This window comes from Lolium perenne, chromosome 1, assembly GCF_019359855.2.
Source record: "Lolium perenne isolate Kyuss_39 chromosome 1, Kyuss_2.0, whole genome shotgun sequence".
In the NCBI taxonomy this organism is placed as follows: Eukaryota; Viridiplantae; Streptophyta; class Magnoliopsida; order Poales; family Poaceae; genus Lolium; species Lolium perenne.
This window is the reverse complement of record NC_067244.2, coordinates 67,846,909-67,863,403: the sequence shown is the minus strand read 5'-3', so window position 1 is coordinate 67,863,403 and position 16,495 is coordinate 67,846,909. Positions and strand designations below refer to the sequence as shown.

General features: G+C 44.6%; 2 protein-coding genes across 2 annotated transcripts; both read right to left on the bottom strand.

The window, feature by feature from the left end:
• Nucleotides 1-2,079: 2,079 nt before the first annotated feature.
• LOC127296099 (ABC transporter B family member 11) lies at nt 2,080-8,680 on the bottom strand. The gene is given in 12 exon segments (XM_071827970.1): nt 2,080-2,936; nt 3,038-3,301; nt 3,372-3,638; nt 3,729-3,994; nt 3,997-4,713; nt 4,791-5,064; nt 5,163-5,688; nt 6,170-6,408; nt 6,485-6,706; nt 6,975-7,150; nt 7,824-7,878; nt 8,278-8,680. Coding segments are annotated over 12 exon segments (3,912 nt in total). The 5' UTR covers nt 8,503-8,680; the 3' UTR covers nt 2,080-2,255.
• A 2,786-nt stretch (nt 8,681-11,466) lies between these two features.
• LOC127343341 (GDSL esterase/lipase At5g45910) lies at nt 11,467-15,619 on the bottom strand. The gene is made up of 4 exons (XM_051369485.2): nt 15,252-15,619; nt 14,765-15,144; nt 14,400-14,679; nt 11,467-11,928 (listed from the first exon to the last, which is right to left on the bottom strand). The coding sequence occupies exons 1-4, from the start codon at nt 15,520-15,522 to the stop codon at nt 11,702-11,704; spliced, it is 1,158 nt and encodes a 385-aa protein (XP_051225445.1). The 5' UTR covers nt 15,523-15,619; the 3' UTR covers nt 11,467-11,701.
• Nucleotides 15,620-16,495: the final 876 nt, after the last annotated feature.

Here is a 16,495-nt window from a genome sequence, read left to right as displayed (position 1 = left end):
ATTATCTCGTCTCTATTCGTCACAGAGGATCTCCACACGAACAGTTCAGAAAAAAAAATCTAGACGTGAATAAGTTGGCTGCATCCAACACCCGTTTTTAGTCGGGACAACCAGATAATGTTTATGGAATCAAACTAACTAGCAAAGAAAGACGAGGCGGCACGCCGCGCCAGGCTGACAATTGTGAGATGATAGAGCGGTGCAGCGATGCAGTGTTATGATGTCCTAAACCCTAAGCACTAAACCCTAAACCCTAAACCCTAAACCCTATTGGATCTCTGCGGCACCTAGATAATTGATGACTAAATCCCTATTAGCTATGATGAGTAAGTAAATGGTACGTGATATAGTTGTAGTACTTGGTTCACTTGAATGATACACCACCATATAACTTGCTGACATAGTTCTCATTTTCCCTATCTAGCCCCATTTCTATCTGAAATATCCAAGGAATGCTCCAATACTGTAACATGTATACCAAAACTGACGTGTAGGACAATGGCAATATAAGTAGTGAAAAGAGTCGTATATTCCAACTCACTGTATATTCCAACTCACTGTTACTAAAACTCAAATTTCTTGCACTTTTTAGAAGTACTTAATTGCCTTGTATACCTAACAAAAAAATGTAATAGATGAAAAAGACGTACAAAAAGCACGAACTAAAAAACTTATACGGACACACATAGGCCCAAGCCCCAAGGTAAGTGCCACCTTGCAATTGCCAACATCTAACTTACTACTAATCAGGTATTCTTGCCATTACATGACTGTAATCATTGTCGTGGTTCAACAGAAAGATTATCTCTTGTTATGCCCAACTCTTAACATCAACATTCATAGACTTTGCATCAATTTCTCAAAGACACTGATGCAAAATCCTAACTTTTAATCTGGCCTCTAACTCTATGACCGACTCCTCGTGTCCACAACCAGCAGTCACTTCATCTAACTCCACAAGGAGCTTATCATTTCAACATTACTATGACAACAAAAATTCTCAAATTATGAGTAAGAAAATAGAACGACATTGTAATAGTTGAAAAGTTGATCTTCTAAATATCCAGGTTCGCTCCATCCAAATCACTTCGTGTGGATCTCATCTATATAGCTTATGTGTATCATCAGTCAGTGTCTTGATAGGTTCAACATCGCAAACCGGAACAACAAAAGTTCATTGATTGGATATGTAGTTTTAAATTACCATTCATTATATTTTTCCACTAATAAAAGTATTTGACTATAGAAGTCCACATCAATAGAGGAATATACTACATAAACTTTTTTAAGCAGAGCCACAACTAACTTTAAGAACCGTGAAAGGAGAAAATCGGTGCACTCAATCCACAACTTTTACTTGCTTAGCTATTTCAAATTAAGCTCACAAAAGAAAGAGCGGCAATTTGAAATGGAACCCACATATACTAAATATATGCTATTAATCTAAGAGAACACTTGTAGCCCTCTACTGCTCAGAAGTAAAGAAATACAAACCTAGGTCGGCGCGGAGAACAGTCGTGTCCGCAAGTGTCCTTGTCTTGTACTCCATGGGCTCGTCTGACAGTGGCACACAAGCCACCCGCCACCTAGGTCACGCCCCTTCCCCTGCGACACAACCCTATCGTGTCGCCGCCGGCCCCATCAGTTTGGACCGCTGCTCGCTAGATGCCACAATTCCTCTGTCGATAGCCTCACGCGCACTTGCCAGCACGAGCCCATGGTCCTAGTTCGTCGACCGTTGCCTCGGCACCGCCCACCGTGTGGTAGGTGATGACTACTTGTGTGATCATGCACAACATGATCGTTGAGGATGAGCGTGTTGAAGGCCTCCATGACTAAGGGCGCAATTTTAGTGCGAGTTGGTTGAACCGCAACCTGGGGCGCCATGGTTTGAGGAGTTCCTCCATGAGCTCCGTGATTGCCACATTCATGATCGACTTGAACCAAAATCTGATTATCTGGTTAATATTATACGGAGTATGTTTTATGATATACTACAACTTTTATGTTGAATAGTAATATATTTTATATTTATTAAATTGACCATCTAGGTATAAGGAAAGAACATATACACCGGGAGGGAGCCGGACGGAGTATATAAAACTTTTTCTATGTACAGAATGCACATAACTTCACACTATGCACAGGTTTTCTCTACACAAATATATATGTGGACCGTCAGCAAATCTAAACATACTTGTAATGTAAATTGCTATGCGATATGAAACGAAAACCTTCACGAGGTATATTTACAATTACAAACCGTAGCTGACAGATTGCCCCTTGCCGGTGCGCTCTAGATCCCTGTGGAGCTCCACCAAAGAAGCATACACGCCATCCTTCAGGGCCATCAGCTGTTCATGTCTCCCCATGGCAACAACCTCGCCGTTCCTCAGGACGGTAATGACGTCGGCGCCTTTAATCGTCGATGGCCGGTGAGCCACGACAACGGTGGTCCTGCCGACCATCACCCGGTCCAGCGCCTCCTGCACAGCATGCTCAGACTCGGCATCCAGCGCGCTCGTTGCTTCGTCAAGGAGAAGGATCCTAGGGTCTTTCAGGATGGCTCTTGCGATGGCGACCCGCTGCTTCTGCCCGCCGGATAACTGGACCCCCCTCTCGCCGGCGCAGGTTTCGTAGCCATGAGGCAACGATGATATGAACTGATGAGCGTTTGCAGCCTTAGCGACAGCGATTATCTCATCTTCTGTCGCCTCGCCTTGTTTGCCGTAGGCAATGTTGGCACGAATGGTGTCGTGGAACAGGACGGGCTCTTGGCTCACCAGCCCCATCTGCTGCCTCAACCAGCCGACTTTCAGATTCTTGATGTCGACACCGTCTAACATTACCATGCCCGAATCAGGGTCGTAGAATCTCTCCAGTAGTGCTATTATGGTGGATTTACCACAGCCGCTCTCTCCAACAAGGGCAACCGTCTGCAGAAGAAAAACACCTTAAAACACCTTAGTAAAGTCACAAAGGACACAGTACATGTAACATGTTGCATGGAAAGAGAAGATAAATGGTTGTTTGATACCTTCCCTGGTGGTATCCTCAGTGACAAGTCTCTGAATATTTGCACACTTGGGCGGGATGGGTAGGAGAAGCAGACTTGACAGAGTTCAAGTTCACCAGCCACGTCAGCTAAGACCATGCCGTCATCACTGCTTGAGTCGATCCGCGATTTACGGTCAATGAGGGCAAATATTGAGGATGCTGATTCCTTGGCCTTGGCAGAATCTGAACCTAGTGCACTTGTCTGTGAAACGCCTATCGTTGCCATGAGCAAAGCAAAGAACACCTGAAGAAGAACACAACAGCTTACAAACACAAGCCAACGTCAAGTTTAATCGTCTGAAGAATTTGCTTACCCTGAATACTTCAGTGAATGTGGCCTTGCCATCAAGCACGAACTTTGCTCCCACGTAGAAACAAAGGGCATATGTGCAATACAGTACGAAGAACGATACGCCAAAACCCAAACCACTGACAATGCCTTGGCGGATCCCCTGACGCACTGGAGCTTCGCACTTTTTGTAGTAAGCCTTCATTACCTTATGCTCAGCACAGAAGGAAGCAACAGTTCGTATACCACTGACAGCATCATTTGCTACTTGAGTTGCTTCTTCATACATCACCTACAAACCAAAGACGGAGACATATAAATAGTATACCAGACGTTCAATTAGCAAGATGTGACCATGATTTTGCTAGAGCTGATATATAACCTTGGCATCTGAACTGAATCCCTCCAAAAACTTTATCTGAAGATATCCCTGGAGACCACCCGAAGGAAGTATCACTGTAGCAATAAGGGCAAGCCTCCAATTTGAAACCATTGCAATGATAAATCCAGCCAGGACTGTGACAGTGCTTCGAATAATCAGCGCCAATGAGTCTCCTACAAGCCGTCGAATATTTGAAGCGTCAACAGACAGTCTACCGCCAATTGTTCCACTGGAAAAAAGTTACCGCAATAGATAAAGTGTAATGCAAATGTTAATATTTTACAAAAGAATCTCGAATACAAATATAATAGAGTTGAAGGATATTTGGAGGCTCGCCTAGCATTTGAGGGGTTATCAAACCAGCTGATTTCTTGATGGACAACTCTTTCAAAGGATAAAGAACGAATGCGCTCAACCAACTTCCCGCCAGCCAGTCCAAATAGGAAATATTCCATTGGCAAGGAAATGAGTGAAGCAACTCCTGCTGCTATATACATCAATGTCCAAAACCGGGAGTCTCTCTGGAGTTCATGTGGTTGCTCATGAAATGAGTTTATGGAACTGGAGATCAATAAACCTAACAATGGAAAGAGAGCACCTGAGATGACTGCAGCAACAGTACCTAGCAGAATAACTGGCATCTCTGGTTTATTAAGAGAAATAAGCCGAGAGAGGGCCACCCTCCTGTGCTCTTCACCATCAGCAGACGACTGCAGTTCAGTATGTGTGCTCTCTGGGACAATCAGGCCAGCAGTAGAAACTAAATTCATGCTTGTGCTCCCAAATGAAGTTCCACCACCTACTGATCTCTTGAACGATGCACTATTGCTTTGGCTGGATTTGCTAATGGATTGGACATTTAGGTTAGTTGAGATAGACTTCTGATAATCAACATCAGAATTATCTGGTCCTTCGGTTAAATCCTGCAACTGTATAAGCTGGGAGTATGCACCACTGGGGTTCTTCAGTAGTTCAATGTGCGTACCTGGTTAAAATTTACAAGCGACAGATTAAACTCCATGGGCAGAAGAATAATATAATGGATGTGTGCAAAGTTTAGACCTTGTTCAGCTACTCTTCCATGCCGCACGACTGATATAATGTCAGCATCTATTATAGTGCTGAGCCTATGAGCAACTATGACCGTGGTCCTATCTCGCATAACTCTACCAAGGGCCTCTTGAACAACTCGCTCAGAATCCAAATCTAGTGCACTGGTTGCTTCATCAAGCAGCAAGATTTTTGGATTTTTCAGGATGGCCCTCGTGATGGCAATTCTTTGCTTTTGCCCTCCAGAAAGCTGTGCTCCGTGCTCGCCGACTATAGTATCTAGACCCTGAAATAAGAGATGCGTAGTTGATTATCACAGCACAACGGTAATAAGGAATTAAGGATAGAATTTTGTACTCTCAGGCATTTTAGTGACTTCCATACATTAGGTAGCTTGTCAATGAACTTTGCGGCATTAGCAAGCTCGGCAGCAACCATTATCTCCTCAGTTGTTGCATCATCTCTGCCATAGACGATGTTCTCACGGATAGTGGTAGCAAACAACAGCGGTTCCTGGCAGACAAGGCCGATTTTTTTCCTTATATGTCCAAGCCTCAGATTCTTCATGTTAACACCATCTATTAAAACTTCACCAGTCTGAGGGTCATAGAATCTCTCTAGAAGATTAATCACAGTTGACTTTCCACTGCCACTCTCTCCTACTATAGCCATTATTGTACCACACAGAACATGTAATGAAAACCCATCAAATATCAATTGATCAGGCCTAGATGGATAGCTGAAGTATACATTCCTCATCTCTATATCACCTCTGAGGTTTTCTAATACAATACCATCTATTACATCGGAATAAATTTCTGGCTCCCTTCGAATTGTTCGCATCATTCTATAGCCAGCAGCTTGCCCAGAAGCAAAAGCAGTCAAGCATGGTGTTGCCTCACCTAGTGACCTGGTAATCAAAATGTATAAATTTGTAAGAGTATGAACCAGCACGTAGGACCAAATTTTCATATTTGACATGAATAACTGAGAGGGTATAGAGTCACTACCAATCAAAGTTTATTATTATTGCCATTTTAGAGCTAAATCATGAAAGCTGTCACCCGAAGATCGATATTTCCTCATTTCAATGGAAATGCATACTTAATGAGTTCATTGGTATTATATTTAACATATCTGGTAGAATTTTATTTTGACTACATGAAGATCACAGTAAGACTAGGCTATCACCAGTCGCAGGTAGGAAATTTCAGATGGAAGAAAATGGTTCAATTTCTCTAGAATATATTTCATGATGAATTATTTTTATGCAGTATGAACATGAGCTGCTAGTCTTCTTCTAATAACCTTTCGGGGGAAAAGGAGTATTTTAGATTTATAATATAAGGATCCCATGGACCAGCTCTGAGCTCTCCATATAGATAACTTACATTGCACCTGTCATGAATGCCATCCAGACACTAACAACCTGCCCTCCTCCATATCCTTTATCAGTAATCAACTTTGCCCCATACCATGCTGTTAGACCATAGGTGCAGAAAATGATAAACATAACAAAACCAAAGCCCAGGCCAGTAGCTGTGCCTTCTTGAACATCACAAACATATGCATTCCCAATGTATTTATTGTATAGCCTAGTGGCTCGGTTCTCTCCGTTGAAGGAAGCGACCTTTGAAAATTGGAACAGATAAAAGTTGGTTAAGAATATGAATAATAATATTAAATATGAGTCAACAAGGACCTACCGTTCTGATAGCTCCAATTGTCTGTTCAACAACATTCCCTGCTTCATTATACTTGGATTGACCCTGGGTTGACAGTTTGGATATGATCCATGACATAGTCGCACCAGCAATTACTATAGGAGGAATACTTGACAGCATAACAGATGATAAAAGCCATCCTTTGGTAAAAGCAACTGCAAAACCCCCAATAAATGTAGAAGTAAGTTGTATAAACTTTCCAACCTGAAAGAGAGAGCAGGGGAATTAAATGGGCACACAGAATTCATAAAATCATCAAAATAATGCAATCAAATAAGGAACACTAATTGTCAGGCTAAGGGTATAACTAATTAGAAATATTAATTAAATATATACCAATACAAGAACTATTTCTATGTCACTGTAAGTTCAAGAAAATAATCTGAAAGCAGCATCAACATATTTTTTGAGGAAAAAGACTAGGAGAGGCTCCTACTGCGATAACAACATATTATGTATCCCTTAGCTCTACCTTTTCACCAATTGCATCCTGGATGAGTATTGTATCTCCAGACATCCCCTCAACCACTTGTCCGGTTGTCATTTCCTTGTCGAAAAATGCAATATCTTGCCTCAAAACAGCTTCAAGATAGAGGCCTCGAATACGGGCAGATTGCCTTTCTCCAGTAATCATCCAACATGTGACCTCTGATTTCCCTCCAAAATTAAACATGTAACCTCTGATAAGACAATGAAAATAAGTAGCACCTAATTGGTAACCAATACTTTAAAAAAATAAAAATTAGACTGCCATTGGCCAGTTGGCCTTATAGCTATTCAGAATTCAGATAAAATTATGCATAACACGTAAAATAGTGGGTGTTCTTCGTAGACCTTCTCATCACCAATATCAGGAAATATGCACTTCTTTTGGAAAGAGAAGTCTTATTCTAGAAAATTTGGGATTCAGCTTTTTTCTTGAGGGTCAAAAGTAAGCAGCTGTCTTAGCCGCATATTTCAAAGGAGGACTGGCGGATGTAGAAACCCAGGTTCGAGCACAAGTGGGCTTATTTGCATATTTCAAAGCGAGCATTCACCGATTGGTTCCAATTTTTTTGAAACAAACATACAATGAGATATATAGGTGTTAAGTGATTTCAAGTCCCCCACTTATTTAACAACAAATGATCATTCCCTAGCTATGGTAAAATAAATTCCTCCCTCCCTCCATCAGCAACTTAAATGTCAAGAAGGCTGAGTAGACATGAGAACTAAAAGCTGTTTCTGCCGTATGGCGAAACTAGAGGGTAAAATGGAGCATAATATGTCAATGAAGAAACGACACCCTTGCCGAAAGAGAAACACAAACAGTAATACTTACGGAGGAAGCAAGCAAACCATGACCCTATGGCCAAATAGAAGAACTTCAAGCACACCTGAAACAATAGCGAGACAAAGCTTAGCTTGGGATAAATCTCATAACTTTTCCTCAATGAAAGACGCGACTGAGGCCAAGAAAACAAAACAATTTATGAGCCTACTGTAAACAATTCACGAGCGAGACAATTTTATTTCGTGCACCTAGTGATTGGTAGTGTTACTACCGTGTTAGTGTGCTACATATCACAGTTTGCGCCGGAGGTCACACACAAACAGACCGGCAGAGTTGCTCCTTCGGACTTCGGTGAACCAACTAACAATAGAAAATGGCACAGTAAAACAAATATGAAATCAATTCCATCAGCAGTTCTTCCCCCCGCGTTGCTTTGCTTCAATCAATCAATCAATCAATCAATCTACACTTCGATTCGATAATCCATCGGGATGAGACGCACCTCGGAGACGCGGTGAAGGACGTCGTGGCGGGATGCGGAGCCGAACGCCTCGATGACGTCGCCGAAGAGGAGAGTCATGAGCGGCTGCGACACGCCGTTGGCCACCGCCCCAGCCGCGCCGGCCACCATGAGCAGCACGTCCGACGCATCAGCAAACCGGAAGAGGCTGTGCAGCCCCACCTTGCCCCTTTCTTCCTCGTCGTCCCCTCTTCCTCGCGCCGCCATTCCTCTCCTCTCTTCTGCTCGCCCGGCGGGTCCGTCGCTGTTCCGGGGCGCAGGCACACGCGTTTTATAGGGGATGAATCCGCCATTGGGGAGCTTGATTCCAGTGGCTCGCGCACGCGGGGGAGGGAGGAGCAGCCGCCGGGTTCGGGGTTTCTTTAGTTCGAGACTTCGAGCGGGGTTCAGCTACTGTTGGTAATGCCAAACCAAAGTGCTCAAAGCACAAGGTTAAGCCCAACTCAGAATGAGAAAATCAATTCCATGTCGTATTTCTTCCGTTCATGATATGTACAAACAAGTTGACTTGCATTTGTAAAGTACTGCTGACGTGGCTGAGACGTACGAATTGTGTTGTGAGATGTCAGCATGAGTTTAAAATTCATCGATAAATGAAAGGGAGGGGAAAAAATTTGTGGTACTCCCTCCGTCCCATGAAAAATGTCTGAGATTTATTAAAATTTAGATGTATATAGATGCTATTTAGTGTCTAAATACATTTAAATTTTAATAAATATTAAATAATTTTCGTGGGATGGAGGGAGTTTGTGATATTTTCTTAGGTCAAATCTGAATTTAACTTTTCGGTTGAGATGCAAGTAAATTTCACAAAGCTCCAAAAGTTGTATGGTACTGTAAAACTTGATTTCTAAAAAATATTTCATTACATAACCAAGACAAACGGTACCCATGTATAACCATGGAGCCAACCTAATGGATCCATCTTCATTATTTAACCATATTTTATGCTCCATCTTCTATTTTGTCCTCGACGTGTGTCGTATCTAGGCTCTAGCTCACACATTTCAACATTTCGGTGACTTTCTCAGTAACCGGTAGTAAATAGCACGCTCTCTTGTAACCTCCTTTGTATCATATAATCAGTCTATGATAAAATGAGCGCTTGTTAGATGGTTTTGTGAATGCAATTTCCCTCCAAAAGCTCGGTTTGCATTTTGTTTCTCTGTTGTGGTTATGAGTTACTTTGGCTCTACAAGTTTTGGTTTTGGAAACTTACTAGGAAAAACATGGCTCGACCTCACCACTATCATTGTTTACTTTCTCAAGACCCTATAACTTTTAGGGAAGCATTTATCATGTCTCTGCTTGCTCCTTGTCTTAACCCTGTCGAAAAGGTGAAACAAACAAAGTCCAAAGCTCATCTTTAGAAGGGACTTGCAAAAGGGTTACCCTAATAATACTTTTTTGCACCAAGTCAAAGAATTTAGATTCATTTTCTGTTTGCACTTCCCAAATGATGAAAATATTGTGGGACTTGAAAGTTTAGATTTATTTCTTGTTTGCGCTTTACAAATGGAAAATATTGTGGGAGTTGAAAGTTTCCGAAAACTACATGCGAGAGGCCGACCTTGCCTTTTTTTCGATAAAACGAATATATTAATATCACAAAGATATCAATTACACCCAACTTCTGTACCACAAGATGTTCAAAGACGAGGATGCACACACCCCAGAAAAATAAAAAAAGAAGAAGAAGAATAAAACCAAAGACCCCATCGCGGTGATGAACATTTGCAACAACAACACTCTGACCACCAGTGAAGACAACACCATGACTACAAAAGAGATTCCCCAAAACCAACGCCTCCAAGAAGAAAACAATGCACAAGCAATGTCATCACCCGATCAAAGATCTTGGGTTTCACCTTCGAGAAAGTCCGAATTTCCAAAACTATGCCTTTAACAAGACCATTTCCATGTACAACCAATGAATGCTAGACCTTGCGTTTCACCATGAAAATTGTGACTCGGTACTCGAGGAGCAACGCCAAAACTGTAGTCCACTTGTGTTGCCACCCTATCTTGCCAAGGATGTTGTTGCAAGTTCTCAAACACCCGACACACATGAAGAACTTGTGCAGCATAGTCTTCATCGCAACCAATACACCTCTATTCCATTACAAACCTCCGATCGTAGCCACCAAGACTTTCTCCACTTCTATCCATTTCATGAAAATCTATAATTAGCTAGACATGTCCCATGGCATCAAAAAGAAGTGAACCTTCGCGCCACACCCTCATGAAGCCTTGCTGACTGAAGATAGTTGCGTGCATGACCAGATCGATTCCGATCTAGATCTTCAACGGCACCATGTGCCAAACTGTGCAAATCTTCGAGATGAAGACCGGAATTCGTTGGCATCCAGATCGAGAAAGTCTTCATGAATCAGGTCGATGGATTGACGCTCGAAGAGCAGAGCCGAAGTACCTTTATTCAGAATGCAGCAACCCCCACGTCGTCAGCCAGCTCCCTATGAGACCGATCCCGCTGATACCACGCGCTGGTAGCCGTAGGCTATGCCAGCAGAGAAGATGGCGGCATCAGATCCCGCCAGGCCAACGGCTCTCCCGCCGGCGCTATGGAGCAAAGGAAGGAGTGAAGTTTGTCCATGCCGACCTAGGGTATTCCATCGCATTCAGGGATTCCCTGAAGCAAATGAGCCCCTAATCCCGCGCCTCCGCCGCCAGATTGACAATGCCAAGGAGAACCTCCGCCACCAACCCGATGCAGGGGCGCCACCCTGGTCGTCGCACATCGATGATCCGGTCGATGCTGCCCCAGCAGTTCCTACAGTCGACACCAACACCCTCCAGCCCCACAGCTAGGCCCGATGTCGTCGCGCCGAGGGACGTCAACAACGACAGTGAGGTGAGCCAGAGATCGGGAAGACTTGGTGGCGTGGGCATCACCCCCCGTGTCGCCCTAGGGTGCGACATGGGGTTTTGGTTTCTTTGTTCTCCTTATTCGTTTTACTTTTTTTATGTCTTTCTTCACTAGAGTTATGAGTTGCTTAAGAGCCTTTCTCTGGCCGACCTTGCCTAGTAGATGCCATTGCCCATTGGCAATGAGCTTCCACACATGAGAGAGCCTCGACTCTCGACCATGCAGAAGATGAAATGGAGGATGGTGGATTGGTGGGCGATATGATCATGCTCTGAAGGGCGTTAATACAAGGGTTACTAGACAAACCGGTGAAGATAGAGCCTTTTTTTTCTTCTACATGAGAGATTTGACACCAGCTACTTGAAAAACAAATTAATATGCTCACCTGAAAGAAAGCTAACACCATTATGACGTTGCATACAAATTGCTATATCATGTAGGACAATCTATCATGAGTTAACGCATTGCTAACCGGCTATTGTGCCATCTCTCTAAATGACATAATCGACCATGCAAAGTCTATTGCGCCAGGCTGAGTATGGAGGGGTGAGCGTAGACTCCGTTGAGCCATCCGTCGGCGATGAACTTGTTGGCGGCCTCGGTGAAGTGGACGCCGTCCCAGAAGAGGTGAGTGGACGGGTCGCTGCAGGTGGTCGCCCCGGGCAATCCGCACGCCGCTCCCTCCGGGTTGTAGTTGTACCGTCCGCCTCCGCCGCAGCAAGCTCTCAGGAGATCCTCGGCGAACCCTGCAATCCAAGCCAAATGTTGCGTGGTTTATTACAGCTGCCACACAGAGGTGTCATACATAGTTGACCTATATCTTTGAAATTCATTTCTGATACCCCGCGTACACCCAACCCAACAAGTTTTAAAGCGGGGTGCCATGGTCGTAGCTTCTCGATCAACAACCCAAACGAATCTTGTTTGACACGAAGTACTAGAGTGTAGATGCTGCAAGCTTCCATTCCACCCGGACATTGCGTGTGTTAACGCGCCCAGCTGATCAAGATTCCAAATCTTCGGAACTAACAAAGATGGTGCGCAAGTGCAGCGACTTCTCCATTTTATCGTATCAACAAGTTTGACTTTGTTAAATAGATACCGTGCTGCGAATGTGTTTCTGCAATTATGGTGAGGTATTGCCAAAAACAAGAATCTGTTTTCTTTTGCATTTATAATATAACCCCCACAGAAATCTCACCTATACAACCCTTGAGAACGCTCGCTCATACGCTTATGTCGCTAATGATGAAATTACGTCTCCTCTCTTCCGCTACAGTAGAAGAGAGGCAATTTTGTGCGCTCTCCCGTCCATCCCACCTCGCCGCCGTTGAATCGGTGGATTCCTCACCCTCCGACGGCTGCTTCGGCAGCGGGAGGATGGGAAATCCCCGATTCATGGTGTGTACATAGCTTAGGGTCAGTTAGGTGTCCTGCCGGCAGCGTCGTGGAGGCGGCGGCGCGGCCAGAGAGGATTTGGTGGCGACGCTCGGCCCCTCTGATGGTGGTACTTCTCGGAGTGCCACGACAGAGCGCTCGCCTTCCTCGTGCTCACGGATGCTCGGATCTGCTCGGCGCGTCAAGCCCTCCCCGGATTCCGAGTGGCGGCGGATCCGGTCGTCGACTTTGGAGAAGAAGATGGTACAGCGATGCTTCGCGGCGACGACGGTGGTCCTGGATGTCCGATCTTCGGATTTGGTAGTCCGACGACTTCCCAGCTGCAGAGGGGCTGTCTCCCTTCCAAGGTTTCAAGTGGAGCAGTGGCAGCGGCGCGCCACCGGGCCGTTCTGGCCGCCGGCGTGGTAGGGATCTGGAGGTCCTCTCTGTAATTTTCTTATGTTTCTGGGTCTTTCTGTAAGGAACGAAGCATCAATATAATCTTCTTTTCTCGCAAATTTTTTTATTGCAACATAGGCAAGAATTTCACTCTTTATTTCGTTTCATACGCCCGGCGTGGCACACTTTGCGGCCAGAGAGGACCACTCGCTGAATCTGGTCCTCATAACTCGTCTTCGTCGTAGCTCGCGTGAAAAATACCATGAAGGGGTGCCATTCGCCGCAGTTACCACCGTGCGTCACGCGACGAAGTCAACGGGATCAGCGGCTTAGACATCTTGTCATAGATCCATAAAAAAGATTGTACATATTCGGACTCTAGGTCCGAGAAACCTCTAGAGCAATTCGGCGTCCAATGGGTGGGAGAGCTGGGGTGGGCCAACCATGGAAGAGGAGGTTGGGGTTCCAGGAATGAGAGGTGGTGGAAGTGAAACAAGGGAATCACAATGGAGAAAGATCCAAGAAGACCTTCTGCCTTTTCTCTTTATTTTTTTGTTCAATTATCCATATTGTCTCTAGGTTGTAGAGTAGCTAAGCATAATGGTATGTAAAACAATCTATTTATCTAGGAACTAAACTAATTATATTTTATACTAAACTTTTATATTTTGTATAAGAAAAATCATATTAATGTATTAGTTTTAAAGTCTTCTATTATCATATTGCATAGTTCACCTTAAAAAATGTTTGTACATGTTTGTTGTATTATTATTATTACAAGTCTTCAAATAATCGTGTATTGTCTAAAAGTTAAACTGTATTTATAATGTTAAAAAATTCAGCGAGTAGTTTTTTTAACAATTTAGATGACGCTAGAAATTTGTGGCGGCTCTTCAAAATTCCTTCAGATATTCTACCAACAGTGGCATTTGATGTCAAAGTTATGGATATACATGAACCAAAAGCATACACTTGATTTTTTTTACCATGAGCATATATAAGATTCTTGTAATATAGTTTGATATCATGGTCATCGAGCCTCGCTGCTTCCTAACAAATATCTTAGTACCAGTTTCTAGAATATGACTAGGTAATCATATTCAGCGAAACTTCTAGAGTGTAAACTGAACAATTGGGATGCTTGCTTTATAGGTTTTTCCATAATCAAATGTACCTTACAAGTTCAAAATTAATGGGTTCAATAAATTTGATAATCGTGTACATGGCCTGTACTCGGTATGAAAATAGTAATCAGAAATCACTCATGGTAGAGTATACCGTGCTATAGCTATCCTGATCTTGATCGATTCACACTGAAGATTCAAGAACTAATGAAATGAACAAGATGAAAGGAATGGACTATATGCATCAGACCGTGTAGAGGCCAGAGCTTCTTTCTCTTTTTTTTTTTTTATAAAAAAGATCGAAGAAATGGACTTACCGAGCTTTCCTGGGCGCCGGATGAGCCGCGCCACGGGCTTGTGGTAGTCGGCGTACACGATCGTCGTCTCTGGGTACTTTCCACGCATGCGCCTCACGGTCTCCTGCAGCATCCAGTTGTGGTACTGCGAGAGGCCGTTGAGCCGCCGCAGGCATCCCGTCCGGCGGTCGTACTCCGTCGCGTTCCCCGCCACGCCGTACTTGGCCAGCGCCATGGGCACGCACCCCATCGGCGGCGTCCCCGTCACCACCACGTACCTAGCTCCATCCTCCACCAGCCTCTGCATATACAGACACGCATCACAGTGTTAAGCATAAGAACGAGTTTGTCCGGCGAGCAAACGGATTCAGGACGACATGTGTTACCTCAACGCCTCGAATAATGGCTTGCACGACGTCCGGCACGAAGGCCTTGGCTTCCTGGATGCTCTTCCCGCCGGAGAGGATGTAGCAGTAGTCGGTCAGGCCGAACTCGCCGACGACGAACAGGGATCCAGCGAGGTGCTCCCTGCATTCCACGGTGGAATTGCAGACAGGCGTCTGCCCCCTCAGGAGCATCCGGAACCACGCGATCTGCGCGCGCAGGGAGCTCCGGGACGGCGGCACGCTCCCTGAGTTATGCCGGAGAAAGAACCCGGCGTCCAGCGCCGTGCCGCCGACTATGGCGAAGTTGGCTCCCTCGCTGAAGTTCTGAGGCGCCTCCTTGGACAGGAACGGCGGAAGGAGAGGGAGCTCTAGCGCCTCCGCTGCACATGCGCAAAGAAATTAACAAGAACGCGCATCAGTAAGCATTCAGCGGCATTGCAATTTGGCATGTAGCATTGGTTTTGCCATGTAGTAGCATGTAACATACCTATGAAGTCGATGATGAGGCGGCCGTCGGAAGGCCGGCCGGTGGGACGACGAAAGAATGTTTCGCCGTAGGGGGAGTTGTTGAAAGGGACGGAGGGGAAGCCGGCGGACTGGAGGACGAAGTTGCCGGTGTCGGAGTAGGAGCTGCCGAAGCTGAAGATGGAATGGAACCGCCGCGCCTGCACGCCCGGCTCGGGGGCCCCTGAGGCGCCCGTGTTATGCAGTAGGCACGAGACGAGGACGACGGCGAGCGACAGCGGCGGCGGCTTCATGAGCGGTCAGCTGGAGACGAGGTACTGTGCGGAGCTAAAGGTTCCTCGCGGACGCGGCGTGAAGTAAGGTATAGGATCAGTAACTCGATCGAAAGTGTACACGGTTAGGCTGCCATTGTGGGCACTGGGCACTTCCAAGTTGGAACTGTTGGGGTTGACTTTGAATAGCTGGATACAAACTTTCCTAATGTACTCAAGGTTTTTTTTCCTCGGTTGCAAACAAAATACTGTTCTTATCGGTTCTTAGAAATACCGGTCATAATACCGTTGAAGATATGTCAAATGAATTTATAAATTTATCCAAATTTAATATAAATAAATTAGTTTGAGCAAAATTTATAAATACCGGTATATTTCACATGTATAAAGTTTTCTAACTATCGGCCGAAAAAAAGACCTGAATGTCTACGCCCTTGTGAAGTCTAATTTATAAGTACTTCAGCAAATCATAATTGTTTCTTCTTTCCTTTCCTCGCTCATGTGCGGTGCAATCCTCACCGGGTAAGTCATAGGGTACTACGGACTATGCACGGTAGATTTTGGGAAGAAATCGCTCCCTCTCACACCTCTAGATTTCAGGCGAAATCCTCCTCTTGCAACAGTCACCGACGCAACAAAAAAATATCCATAATTCAATATCGCCGCAATGTTTTTCACGTGAGGTGGATCAGTAGCACGCAAAAAGCATCGTAACATTTAAAAAACAACAATGCAACAAAAAAAAGGGTATACAATTGAAGCAAATCTCCACCAGATGCAACAAAGTCACCGACAAAAAGTCAAACACGCATGCATCATGTGCTTCCCATGTTTACAACACCATACAAAAATGTGTGCAGCATACGCTAAGATTCTCCGCAACAACTCTTGCGTGTGTTCATAGCAAAATGTGTGGAGGTTGCAACATGTCAAAAGTATGTAGGCATCATCAAAAATAGGAGGGGTAGAATTAGAAAAGGTTTGTGCATTGCAT